Here is a 14,614-nt window from a genome sequence, read left to right on the forward strand (position 1 = left end):
ACCTTCTTTTCCCATGTCTCCTTTTTTTAGGAATAGAGAAATCTTTCCCAGAAATACCATACTAGAGGTTTCCTTGCAACCCATTGTCCAGAATTGGATTTCATGCCATGGTAGAGGCCTCTAGCATCCGTTCTCCCCACTTTCTTTAGTAATATTATCCCAATTTTTATCTGGGCATATGACTAGTCATTTAAAAGACTCCTTGTAAATTACTTCCTTGTAAGTTTAAGTAAAAATGTTATGTAGACCCTGTGGGAAGTATTCTTAAAAGGAAGGCAGCATCCTCTTTTATCTCCCTTTTTCCATTTTGACTTTTGTAATGCAGGCAAGATGGTTGAAGCTTTCACAGTTACCTTAGACCATGAGGACAAGGATATACTCAAAGAGCTGATAGAAGAAAAAGCTGGAAGAAGCCTGGATTCCTGATTTCAGAGACCTGCCCTTACAAGCACTGGACTACCTACCTCCAGATAGGTGAGAAAATAAAACCTGTGTGTTCAATTCATTGTTAATTTGGGTTTTCAATAACTTCTGGTGAACCTAATCCTGACCGATGCACATGCCCACTCCCAATCAGTCACTGGCAAGAGGAACTGTTAACACCTGACTGGGGGCAAATGGATGGGGGCTGTCATAATGATCACCACCGTAGATATTTACTTAAAAACATATTCAATATATCTGCTAGAAATAGATTACTGTAGGGAAGCAGCATTCTTAATACCTACATAAGAAGTCACCTCATTGTAAGTGCTTTAGCATCTTAGTTACAAAACTTCAATTATTATTTCCTAGAAAGTTCAGAGGAACCTTACTCATGCACTATTTAGATTCTAATGGGTTTTTTGGTAACCTCTATTAATTTTAAGGAAAACATTCTCAGCTGTGCTTTCAAAGGATTAGCATCCAAAATGCAAGGTTTGGTTTTTAGTTGATTCACTTCTACTTAATTTCAACCACATGAGTTTATTAATAAAAATGTTCTTTTAGCATATTTATTTCTCCACTGAATGCCAATTTCAAACCTAGTATTGATTTCGTTAGTCCTTTCCTTAGATTCCTTGCAGTTTTAGAATTTTGGACTAGATTTGTTAAATAGGCCATTTTCTAACTCCTTCAGAATCAACTTGTATAGTTTCCCACTTCCAGACGTTCTTTCTTGGTTAGGAGAACCGAGTGGAACTTTTCATTTTAACATCTCTATGAGATAAACTATTTTCATTTACAAATGATTCATTCAACCCACATTTCCAATTCCTTCAGTTTCCTTCAACTCTAAAACTCAAGAGGAAATCACAAAGAACCTAGACTATTTTGAGGAAACCATGTGATTCAAGTTCTGTGATTTCTCACTGTGGTCCCAGAATTCTACTCCAGTCAGGGTGTGGTATTTGGATAACTCGGAATCCTCAGGCTGTAACGTAATTTGAGTCTTCTAAGTCAGTTCACTGGACATAATCAACACAAACACCAATAGCAGGAGACCTGTGTTCTGATCCCAACATCGTGGTTAACTAGCTTTGCTACTTTAGACCAGACATTCATTTCACCATTTTGAGCCTGTGTCCTCGTCTCTAAGATAAAGGTCTTGATTATAAAATCTTTAGGTCTCCAACTCTATGCTATGCTATGATTTTAAGGAAGATGATGGTTAATTCTTAAAATCCCCAAGAAATAGAAATATTTCTATTCTATTCAAAAGCCAGTTCCAGTGCTTAACGATTCTGAGGCAGCTTTCTTTTCTTTTCCCTTTCTTTTTAGGCAAATATTTAAAGTGTACAATGTGATGATTTGATATAAATATACATGGTGAAATGATTACCACGGTCAAGTTAACACATCCATCAATGAAGCAGCTTTTTAACTAAAGAAGATAGGACAGTTTCCAGTTCTGCCTTCTTTAGAGTTCAAGGATAATCCATCCAGCATTCTTTTTCTGTTAATCTTTCACAAATTGTAAACCAGTAAGTTGCCATTCACTAGTCTTTTCCTTAGTGAATTATCTCCAAAGCTCAGCCATTCATATACTACCTTCATGGCTTTGGCCATGTCTTTCTGGTATCTTAGTTATTATTTCTCACCTTCTCTATATTCTTTTTTACTTAAATTTATTTTGAAGAGAATTTTTATATAATTACTGCTTGATGAAGACTATAAAATCAGTCTCGCTTGGTCAAAATAGAGGTTAACTGAGAAAAAAATCAACAGAAACTTATTTAATTTTTAAAATAGGAAAGTGAAGACGTTTCTGTATGACAAAGGCAACCAGCTCCATTTGGTATGAAACATTCGTTGTAGTATCTCCCCATTATTTCAGTGGCCACCCTTCTTTGCACTAGCAATATCAGCAGCCTCAGTAAGCATTTCTGTTAAAGCTTCATGCACTTTACAGGTAGGATGATTTTCCTACGAATATGGTGGTGAGTAGTGGAGAGCTACCCGAAATCATCCACCACCGCAGCTGGAGAAACGTGTCTGTAGGGCGAAATCAAGAGTTTCTTTTACCTTTATTTAGAGAAGTTTTCAAATCTTAGCAAGCCTAAGAATCACCTGAGGGTCGGGCTGTAATGCACATTTCTGTGCCTTGCCCAGGTCTAGACTAGAGCCTAGGAGTCTGCGTTGTAAAACAGAGGGTAGTTTTCAGACAGTCACTTTGAGAAACATGTGACAAAGCACCCCTTAGTCCATACTGTATTGACTCACTCTTCAGTAACAGTGGAGCACCTTCTGGCTGCTCTGTTAGCCGCTGCAAAGGGGTGTGCAAGACTCAAGATTCAATTCACGGCTCCATGCAGTATTTGATTGTCAAATGAGGTGTACTAGCAACATCTCTCTAGAAGTTCAGGGTTAGGAAGGTTGCTAGGGGCTGAAGCTGTGAGAAAGCTTTGTGGATCCAGATTGGAAGGGTCTGGTGATTTTTTTCGGAGGCAAGTGGGTGGAAACAGAGGGTTCTGGAATCAGGCCAACCTGGAGCCGAAGGTCTAGGTGAAAAGGCTGGAAGGGTCCAGTAAAGTATAGGCACTTTATCCTGCAGTCAGCTGTTACTCAAAGTCTTCTGCACGGGGCCATGAGGACAGCTTTGTTTTAGGGAGAGTAATAACTTGGCATTGACGTTCAGGATGGATTGGATCTGCAGTGCCAAAGGTACAGCAAGCAACACTGACGGTACACTCTCTAATGAAAAGAAACCTGAGTGGCAAGATTAAGAAAACGCTGGACTTATTTATAGGTATGGGAATGAGATGGTGCCCCACACCACAGGTGCCCCTGGAAGGAGAGCACTTTTAAAAGACTAAGTGCAGAGGAAATCTTCAACAATTCAGCTTCGGAATTGGGCGATTGGGATTGACATGTATACAGTGATGTGTATAAAATTGATGACTGATTAAAAACAAAAAAACAAACAAACAAAAAAAAACAATTCAGCTTCGTTGCATCCAGTGTAGGGAGCCCCGTAAATAGGCAGAAGACCTGTTTGTGTTGAGCTGATTGACCCTTTCCAGTGTCTCCGAATCTCTGTTAAAATAGAATCATCTCACATACACCTCGCTGCTACTTTCTACTTAAGTACTACTAATAAAATACCACCACCCTGAAATTGGGTTGAATAGGCCCAAGCCACCGCCAGCTTCTGCCCCGGTGATGACCTTGAACCTTCTCAGGTGACCCAGCTAGTAATACCTCTCTCTAGCCAACTGGTTTCTAAACTTTGCTGCACAGTGGACTCACCTGGGGATTAACAAACAAACAAACAAAAAAAACCCAAAACGCCTATCGCCCACATGTCATATGCAGCATAGTTTGGAAACCATTGGTCCAGCAACATCTCCACGCCTCTTTAAAAAACAAATCCTCCCTCCCTCTCTTTCCTCCGCCGCGAGGGTGCAAGCCGAGGGTTCGCGGCCGGGCGGGGTCTGCTCCCCCGCGCCCTCGTCGCCCCCCTCCCCCCTCCCCCCGCCGGCCCAGCGTGCGCAGCTCGAGGCTCACGTGCGCGGCGCGGGCCGGGCAGGGAGGAGGCGGTGCTGGGGCTTCTCCCGCTCGGCCGCGGCGGAACCGAAAGCGGCGGGCGGGGAAGAGGAAGGAGGGGCGGGCGCGGGGCGCGGTGGCGCGCGGAGGGCCGGGAATGCCCGCGGCGCAGGGCCCCAGAGCTGCCCGGTGGCCGCGTCCGGGCAATGGCCCTCCGTCTGGTCTCCGACTTCGATCTCGGGAAGGACGTGCTCCCGTGGCTGCGGGCACAGCGGGCGGCGTTAGTGGCCGCTGGGGCCGGAGGCGGCGGCCCAGGTGCTGTAGGCGTGCGTCGGGGCGGGGTGGGGGGGTGGATGGAGGGGGCAGGCAGGGGCAGCGGAGGCGGGGGAGTCGGAGTCATTCATACCTAGGTGGTTCCTGGGCTGGGCCGGGGTGGTTGGTGGGCACCGGCCAGACGCGCAGCCTGTGCCCCCTGCCAACCTGTGAAGGTTGGTGCTGAAGGGGTGACCTTCCCCTCTTTGGAGTCTGGGCTTTGCCACCCTCACCCGGGGCCACTGGGTGAAGGGCGGAGGGACAGCCCCCGGGGCAAGGTGGGCAAGGTCTCGGTGGCGGAGTTGCACTGCCTGTTTTTTTTTAACATCTTTATTGGAGTATAATTGCTTTACAATGGTGTGTTAGTTTCTGCTGTATAACAGTGAATCAGCTCTACGTGTACATATATACCGATATCCCCTCCCACCCTCCCTAGCCCATCCCTCTAGGTGGGCACTGCTTCTTCTAGCGAGTCCTCCAGCTTCTGGCTTAAGGGTTGCCCACAGTAAGTCACCTTCAGTAGGAAGGCTGGGACACTAGTGGTACCCTCGGCATCATCTCATCAGAGCAGGGCGTGGAGGAGCAGCTGCCCAGACTGTGCAACTCCTCCGGCACAAGGCTGCAGGGAGTGGGAGAGGGTGGTTCTCTATGCTTTATTCATATCTCACCTGCCTAAAAAGATTCATCACCCGGGTAGGGGTTCTACCAAGACTAGAGGCTCCTGGAAGTTCTCGCGTTATGAGAAAGACACGATGAATCATGGCCACCAGGAAAACCACCGTATAAATACTTAACAGGTGCACAGTTTGTCCCCACGTTTGTGAGACGTGTTTCTGGGTGAACAGTATCCGTGATTTAGGGGACATGCCACTTCGGATGTGAAGTGCAAGAGGGTAGGGGTCTGCTTTCAGGCTGTGAGCAATGAACTGAGAGCCCACTGTTTTCCAAAGCATCAAGCCCGTCACCACCAACCCAGAGACCACCTGTGCCGGCCAGCAAGAGGCGTGAGACCAAGTGATCCTCGGGTGTCCTGCCCAACTTCCTCAGGGTGAATTGGAATACATTCTGGGCAGTTGAGGCTTTGGTTTTCATCTGTCTCAAAAATCCTTTGTTTTGATTTTGATAAGGGAGTGGAAAGTGACTTTCGAGCCTTTCCAGCATTGATCAATCAAAACTTTAAAGGAGGGGAACTCTGTGATTTCCCAGGTTGTTTTTTAAGAAGAAACGTTTGCTGTAAATAATGTTGCATCTTCAGGGCTTAGGTTCAGGTTCAAAGAAATGATACCCTGGATCCCAGTTGTGCACAGGAGCTAGCCACTTCTGTGTGTTTACCTCTTTTTTTTCCCCCTCTGGTTTTCCTTAAACACTTAGACTTGCTGGAGGGCATTTTTTGGAGAGGTCGATCAAATTACCCGTATCTACAACTCCTTTCCCCTTATTGCTGGAGAAAGTTTTCTATCCTATGGCTTTAGCAGAATATTTGTAGGGTTCCTTGTCTTGGCATGTTGATTGTTGGTTCCAAATAGGGAGTCATGTTTGTCTAGCTCAAGGCTCCAGTTTGACTAGTGAGTTTGACAAACGACTAGTGTCATTATTAGTAAAGCTTCACTTTTGGGGGAAATTTTTTAGAAGTCTCCTAAATGTCTAAAGAGCTTTTGAAGGTTTATGCTTTCCACCACAAAGTGGTCCTTCCTCTGGACCTCCACCTTATATAGCTAAGTGGCAGGTGTCTGAAAATGAGAAGTTAGATGAAGTGTGAAATGCCACAGCCTTATGTTTCAGTAATGTGTGTTGTGATTGAAAAGCTGTGTGTGAGCCAGTTAGATTTTGGCTTCCTTGTGTCTTTCACTCATCTGTGAAGACATATAAACTTGTGTGTTGACATTTCTCCGAACAGCAGATACCCCTGGGTCCTCAGAAACTAAACTTCCTAGAAATACCAGATTTTTCTGATATTGGTAGTATTTTGCTCCTGCAGAGCACCTTGGCAAGATATTAGCCGTATTATACTAAAAGAAATTGTTATTTCTGAAAATCACCAGTGGGTGGTAGCTCAAAAAAACCACAAGTTAATTATTCTGCTGCTGTAATTTGTAGCACTGGCAGGGGAATGTGGGATTCTATTTTATTTCTAGCACAGCTATTACTCCACACATTTGTGCAAATTATTTTCCTTTCAAAGTCTCGGCTTTTCAAATGTAAATTATGAATAATTATACCATTGTAAAGTCTCCTCTCTGCACACTTGCTCTCTAAATTTGAAGCCTTAATATTTTTCCATCAACAAATACAATTGAAGATTTCTTAGTGGTGTTAAGTAGTACTCCTGATGTATGACATATTTCTGGCAAAATAGCCACAGAGCTGGGCTAAGTCAGCCAGGACAGAAATTCAGTGCATATATGATAGCATTTTAGTCAAAAAGGGGTTAAGAAGTAAGGAGACCAGATTTGGTTACTGCATGTGTTTCTTGTTCTAGGTTGAACTTTGGGAAAATTATTTCTCCTGAAATAAAGGAAGAAAATATTTGTTCTTTAAAAAATTAAAACAGTAATAAAAGAATATTTTAAAAGAATATTTTTAACACATCTAAGCTATAAATAATAAAGCTATAAATAAAAAATAATATTATTATTAAAATAATAAAGCTATAAATAATAAAAAAAGCAACACTGTGTACCCACCTTAAAAATAGAACAATATCAAGACTTGTGGGGCTTCCCTGGTGGCGCAGTGGTTGAGAATCTGCCTGCCAATGCAGGGGACACGGGTTCGAGCCCTGGTCTGGGAAGATCCCACATGCCACGGAGCAACTAGGCCTGTGAGCCACAATTACTGAGCCTGCGCGTCTGGAGCCTGTGCTCCGCTACAAGAGAGGCTGCGAGAATGAGAGGCCCGCGCACCGCGATGAAGAGTCGCCCCCAATTGCCGCAACTAGAGAAAGCCCTTGCACAGAAATGAAGACCCAACACAGCCATAAATAATAAATAAATAATTTAAAAAAAAAAAAAAAAAGACTTGTGTAGGCTCTTTGTCTCCCTATTTGATCCTGTCTCTCTCTGTATCCCTCATCTGTAAGTTGTTACCTATAACCGTTTAAACGTTTATATTTTAACATTTCTTTGATCCTATTTGTAGTTTTAACCCATATGTATATCTCCCTAAGCAAAATATCATTTCATTTTGCTTGTTTGTGAACTTTAAGTAAATGAAAGAATGCTATATGTATTCTTTTCATTTTTTTTCTTCTCAGTAGTGTAAGGTTTATCCATGTTGACTGCTGTAGGTCGTTAATTTTCACTGCTGTATAGTATTCCATCTGTGTGACTATACAACACTATGGTGGACATGGAGATGCAGTGTTTAGATCTTCCTATCAAGAAAGGGCTTGTCCCAGGTGCTGTAAGTGTGGGCAGCAGATAGCCCTCAGCTGTCAGCCCCTTCAGGGATGGCCTCAGCAGAGGGTTGCGTCACCCAACTTTATGCCCCTTTAGTTTAGGTATGGCCTTCTTTAATGAGAGGGTGAGGTGGGGTATAAAGGCCTGGGCATTTTGACTCACATGGGACAACTCTGACAATTCATTTCAGTTCTAGAGCTTCCCGGATGGAGGACCCCAAGGTCACCTGAGGCCACTGGGCCTTCATTATAACTTGACTTCTTCCCCAGCCTGGTCCTGCTTCCTTCTCCTTCCTGCTACAGGTGTTAATCCCACTTTAGTAAGCATTCCCTAGTAAATACCCTGCATACTAAACTGTTTCAGGACGTTTCCTAGGGAACCCAACTTATCTTTTTCCCAACAGTGACATTTGGGAGGTTTCTGGGGTTTGTTGTTACGGTCTATGCTTTTACTAACCTGGAGCACACTTTACATGTTTCTCTAGGATGGATGTCTGACAGTAGAGTTGCTGAGTCACAGGCTATGCACGTCTTCACTTTTCCTGGGTAGTGCCAAATTGTTTTCTAAAGTACTTGTACTTCCTAACTACCCCGTTTGTGGTATAGAAATGTTTTTGGTACTCTGTATCTTCCTTGATTTTTCCAGATTTTAAATTTCTTGTCAAACTGGTGGGTCTAAACATTACTTCATTGTGGTTTGAGGTTGAACATCTCTATATACTTACTGGCTATTTGAGTTTCCCCTTCTATGGGATGTTGGTTCATCCTTTTGTCCATTTGTCTATTGTGGGTTTTTTTTATATTGATTTTAAGGCATTCTTCATTGTGGATTCTAGTCCTTTGTTCATCATATATGTTGCAGATATCTTCCCTCAATCTCTTGGTTTTTTCAGTTTGTGATTACCCTTGATAAACAAGAGTTCTTGATTATAATGTAGTCTAATTTATGAGTCTTTTCCTTTATGGTTTGTGCTTTTTGGATATTTTAAAGAAATTTAGAAGCCATGAAGACATTTTTATATTAACTTCTAAAAGCTTTAAAGCTTTTTTCTTTGAATTTTATCTTTTGAATCCATCTGGAATTTATTTTTGTAATATGTAGGAATCAAATAGGGGGATACCAGAACCTTCAAAAGTAGTCCTGATATTTGCTATTTTTAAGCTGGGTGGTGGTTACATGATTTTGTTCTGTTATTATTTATAGCTTACAGGTGTTAAAATATTCTTTTGTAAATTGCATTGTTTTTCTGTGTTAATAGCTAGTAGTTCTGGTGTCACTAACCAAATAGCCCTACCTTTTCTCACTGACAGCAAAACCACTTCCTTCACACATCGAGTTTCCATATGTGTGTGAGTCTCCTTTTCTGGGCTTTTAATTTTGTTCCATTGGCCAATGTTAGATGAAGACATCTTAGTAACTATCTTTCTGTTAAGTCTTGATAACTGGTAGAGTAAGTCTTCTCACATCAGTCGTCTTCAGGATCATCTTGGCTATTCTATGCTCCTTGTTCTTACATATATATTTTGGAATCAGCCAGTTAGATTTCACCAAAAAGTCTGTTGGATTTTTGATTTGAGTTGCATTGAATCTATAGATCAGCTTGTGGAGAGTTGGTGTCTTTACAATATTAAATCTTCCCAACTATGAACAAAGTATAGCTTGTTGTTTATTTAGAGCCCCTTTATGATTCTTAACAAGTCTTAGAATTTTCTCCATGAAGGTTTTTGCCACATTTATTCCTGGGTTGTTATTATTTTTTGTTGCTCTCATAAATAGCACATTTAAAAACATTATAGGTTCTAACTATTACTGGTATGTAGCAATATAATAGATTTTATATATTAATTTTTCTATCTAATGCTTAATCCCCTCTTGGGATGTATCATATCTTCAGGAAACTAAGAAAAATTCTCCGGTGTATAAATTTTCTAAGGTTTAAATGTCACGTATATTTAAGACCAGAAATAATGTAGGTTTTCTTGCCTATATCTCCTTGTCTGCTTCAATTAGTATTAGATTTACGAATTTATTAGAATTTATTAATGTTCCAGATTGATTAATCTTTCAAATATTGTAGTTATTCATTATTTCCAGGGAAGTGATATATTTTACCAGTTAACTGACTCAAGAGTAATGCTTTTATTGTTGCCTCCTAGATACCCCCAGACAGATTTGGGGGCCAGAGGATTGGCTTAGTCACATTGTTTTTGTTTATTGTTTCACTCTTCTCTTGCCACTGTCCTTCCTTTTCACTTTTCCTTCCCCTACCTTCCTAGTCTCCTTTTCTAATTCTCTTCTCTCTTTATTGCTTAACTAATCACCCCATCCTTGATTTTTCTCATTTTATTCAGAATATGAAATATAAATCATATAATAATGTTTACTTCATATGTTTAGAAATTATAATATCTGGTCCTGTTGAGCAGGAGGATTTATGTGAATTATTTACAGAATAGAAATGTCATAGGATAATTATATCTTAGCACTCCTTGATCTCTGTTTTAGGAACTAGTTCAAATTTTTGTATAAGGCTGTGAGACTCCCCCCACCCCCATAGTCATTGGAAAGAAAAGGAATACTTTTATTTGATTTTTGTCTCATAGCAGTTGGAAACCAAATTTACATATTTGACAGACATCTTCTTTTAAAGTGAAATCACTCGTGTTTGGCAAAGAATACATTGAAGTGGACGAGACTTATCTGGCAAACGAGCTTTTTTTTTTTTACAAATTTACCCTAAAGTTTATTTGAAAAGATAAAAGGATGAGAATAGCCATGAAAGAAGAGTAATCACAGAGGACTTGACCACCAAATATTAAAAGCATTATAAAGCTGTAATCAAAGCAACGTGGCATTGACTTAATAATATGTAGACAGGTCAATGGAACAGGAATAGGTAGTTCAGAAATATACATAGGGGTTTACTACATTATAAGTGTGGCATTTCAGAAAAAACAGATAATTCAATAAATGGCATTTGAACAACTGGGTAACCATTTGTAAACAAAGTATAATGACAAATGTTATACTGTATACGTATGAGTTTAAATACATAAATTTTAGTTGGATCAAATATATAATTAAAAAAATAAAAACACAAAAATTGTAGAAAAATATATACCAAACATTTATATAATCTCAGGGTAGGAAAGACAATTCTGTGCATGACATCAAAGATAGAAACTATAAATGAAAATATTTATGTGGTTTTTTTTGAATTTTATTTATTTATTTTTAATAGAGCAGGTTCTTATTAGTTATCTATTTTATACATATTAGTGTATATATGTCAATCCCAATCTCCCAGTTCATCCCACCACCAGCTCCCCACCACCACTGCTGCTTTCCCCCCTTGGTGTCCATACGTTTGTTCTCTACATCTGTGTCTCTATTTCTGCCTTGTGAACTGGTTCATCTGTATCATTTTTCTAGATTCCACATATATGCGTTAATATATATTTGTTTTTTTCTCTCTGACTTACTTCACTCTCTATGACAGCCTCTAGGTCCATCCATATCTCTACAAATGACCCAATTTTGTTCCTTTTTATGGCTGAGTAATAGTCCATTGTATATATATACCACATCTTCTTTATCCATTCATCTGTCAGTGGGCATTTAGGTTGCTTCCATGACCTGGCTATTTTAAATAGTGCTTCAGTGGACACTGGGGTGGCAAACCAGCTTTAATTTTACATGAGCTGTGACTCACCAACACCTTTAATATCTAGGTACTCTCCGTTTTTTAGTAGGTTTACTTATGCAAGTATTTATCAGAATGCTACATTTTTCCTTCATGAACTCTGATTTCACTGAACTGTAAAATTAAACCACATTTCCTCATTTGAAGTTGCTAAACTTCCTCCTCTGGACTTTCCAGTGTTGAACTAGTGGAAGAAGAGTCAGAATGAATAAGCAAAGAGGTTATTGAATAAGTCTTTTAAAAGGGTGTGTCTAAAACATGAGCAACTAATCCGGAGAGGAAGGGCTGATGGGTTTATAGTGTGTGGTTGAGACACTGGTCTCTGGCTTACCAACATTGCTAAATTTATCAAATGCAAATATCCTTCAGATGAGAACCACGTACTTAACTGCAGGATTATTTAAGACTGCAATTCTTACTCCCTAACAGACCCATGAAGGCATTATTTTTATTATTTCTTTCTACTCTGGTTACATTATAAGCAGGTCCTAGCTATGCTATCTAATGAATATTGTTTAATGTATATGATTTATAAATATGTAGTTCAGTGGTTCCCAGCCCTGGCTGCACATTAGAATAACAAGGGAAACTTAAAAATACACACACCAGAGAGTAGGCCCCTCACCAGCTCAAAAAAATTAGGATATTTGGGGCAGGGCTTGGGCATCCATGTTCTTTTAAAATCTCCCCTGATGATTCTAACACAACCAGCATTGAGAACCATTGATTTAATGGAATAAGCATATATCATATGTTGTAATCTGCACTTGTTGGAGAATTTTTTTCTCTTAAAATTTTAGTGATTTGGAAATAGATGTGCTTTTGCAAGGAAATTGGATTTTCTTAGCAAGAGTCTTGTAAAAAAGTTTCTTATCTTAGTTGAAACCTTTTAAGTGTACTTTTGAGAAGGTCTCTTCCAGCATCCTTATAATCTTGAAAGAAAAAAAAAAACTTCTCAAAATATTGACACATTGCATTCCAGGAGTTTTGAGTCATGTGCAGGATGAAAAGAAACTCACTGAAATTCTCTTTAGATGCCTGCAAAATGTACCTTAAAGGATTTTTCAGTAATTATCCGTTTTCCCATTGTGAGTATGATACAGGAAACTTAGTTCATTCTGTTTACCTTTTCCTAGGCTTGAAATTAAGTCTGTGCCACTTTTTCAATATATGATATTGGCCAAATATCTTAACTTCATTGAAACTCAGTTGTTTTACCCATACAATGGCCTTGTAGTACCTTACACAGTGTGATTGAGATAGCAATGAGAACTCTGTAAATTATGAAGTGCTGTTCAGCAGTAAGCTAATTGAATCATACTATTATCCTAAGAGACCAAGTGATTATTCTTATTTTTTTAATCATTGAGAATGATGTGTCTGATACCTCAATATACATTGAAAGGTGTATATACCCATGTATAAGCAACACTTGCCCCTCTCTTTGCCCTGCCCCCTGAAGAGCCAGGCAGCTTCTTCTTGTGAGGAGTTGGCAAGAGAGATCTCAGGTTGATTCCTAAGTTCTCAGTGAACCATCTCTAAATGTTTTCCACTCCCAGCTCCAGTGCAGGGGTTGAGCTCACCAATTATCCTGATTTTGTGTCTTGACTTTTCCTTTTTAATCAGGAATACAAACTGAAATTTGCTCTGATTTATAGGATATTTTGCATATGTTTTATCTGAATATTGGAATTTGTCATAAGCAACATAATATTTTAACATCTAATAACACTATTCTTGTGTGGGGAAAATGAGTCAAGTTTAAGCAATTTAATTTTGAAGAAATTGGGGAAATATACTTTTCTTCCCAATTAATGATCATAATTATCAATGCTGTTTCTAACCAGTGTTTAAATCCTTTAACTGTAGAAATTGGAGGAATATCCTAAAATTTTAGAAGAAAAATGATGGTCAGTTAACTTACAAGTTAAATGTTTTATGTAAAAAATCTTTATATGCTTCATCAAATTTGGCCTTCATACCGAAAAGTACATAAATCACAAGTGCACAACTCAGTTAATTTTCACAAAGTGAGGCACACCCATGGAACTAGCACTCAGAGCCGGAAGGAGAAAATTAATAGAACCCCAAAGGTCCCCTTCATACTCCTTTCCAGCAATCACTCATCTAGCACAATAGATTCTTTTTGCCAGGTTTTGAAACTTGTGTGTAAATTAAATCATACAGTTTGTACCTTTTTTGGGAGGGGTGAGTATGTGGGCTTCTTGTACTCATTTATGGTGTATGTTATAGCAAGTTAATTCATTTTTATTGTTGTATAATATTCCATTGTTTGAATATACCACAATTTATTCATTCTTTGCTTGATGGGTATTTTGGGTTTCCAGTTTTGACTATTATGAACCATAGTGCTATATTTATTTATCTTTGGCTGCTTTGGGTCTTTGTTGCCATGCGCAGGCTTTCTCTAGTTGCAGCGAGCGGGGGCTACTCTTTGTTATGGTGTGTGGGCTTCTCACTGCAGTGGCTTCTCTTGTTGTGGAGCACATGCTCTAGGCATGCGGGCTTCTGTAGTTGTGGCACGCGGGCTCAGTAGTTTTGGCTCACGGGCTCTAGAACGCAGGCTCAGTAGTTGTGGCGCATGGGCATAGTTGCCCTGTGGCATGTGGGATCTTCCCAGACCAGGGCTTGAACCTGTGTCCCCTACATTGGCAGACGGATTCTTAACCACTGTGCCACCAGGGAAGTCTCTGAACCATACTGCTATAGATGTCATATGTGTTATTTGCCCCAATATGTGTATACTTCTTATGAGATATATGTACAAGGGCAATTTTTGAGCCATATATATTCAGCTTCAGTAGATTCTGCCGGTTTTTTCCAGTGTGTACACTTTCATTAGCAAGGCTCCCTTGAGGTAGTTGCTAATCACTGCTCCTTTCCTCTTCCCTAAAGGTCATTACTAGTCTGATCTCTAATAAAATAGATTAGCTTTGCTTGTTTTTAAACTCTATGTAATGGAATGATCAGTATTCTTTTGTATTTGGCTTTTCACTAATATTGTATTTGTTAGATATGTTTTTAAACGTCTTCTGCTAAGTATTAACTTGCTATTATTATTGTTTCAGGTGTTTTAGAAAACAATTATGAGAGCTTACGTGTACTAAATGTTGAAAGAAATGGAAATATTATTTATACCTATAAGGTATGCCTATATTCTTTTTTTAAATTGTGGTAAAATATACATAACATAAAATATACCATTTTAACCATT

General features: G+C 39.7%; 1 protein-coding gene across 5 annotated transcripts in view; it reads left to right on the forward strand.

Annotated features, from left to right (window-relative positions):
• The first annotated feature begins 374 nt into the window (after nucleotides 1–374).
• The window catches only part of LOC118901066 (gamma-secretase activating protein), a 92,674-nt gene continuing 78,434 nt past the window's right edge, over nucleotides 375–14,614 (forward strand). For 4 of the 5 annotated variants that reach the window (XR_005021285.1, XM_036864086.1, XM_036864088.1 and 1 more), the window contains exons 1-2: nucleotides 4,103–4,281; nucleotides 14,469–14,545. Coding sequence is in view for 3 of the 5 variants with exons in the window: in XM_036864086.1 (XP_036719981.1) it covers nucleotides 4,173–4,281; nucleotides 14,469–14,545 (186 nt within the window). In the remaining 2 variants the exon portion in view is untranslated. Of the gene's footprint in view, nucleotides 475–4,102; nucleotides 4,282–14,468; nucleotides 14,546–14,614 lie in introns of those variants that run through there. The other variant, XM_036864089.1, reaches the window with a different exon arrangement.

This window comes from Balaenoptera musculus, chromosome 9 (assembly GCF_009873245.2).
Source record: "Balaenoptera musculus isolate JJ_BM4_2016_0621 chromosome 9, mBalMus1.pri.v3, whole genome shotgun sequence".
Lineage (NCBI taxonomy): Eukaryota > Metazoa > Chordata > Mammalia > Artiodactyla > Balaenopteridae > Balaenoptera > Balaenoptera musculus.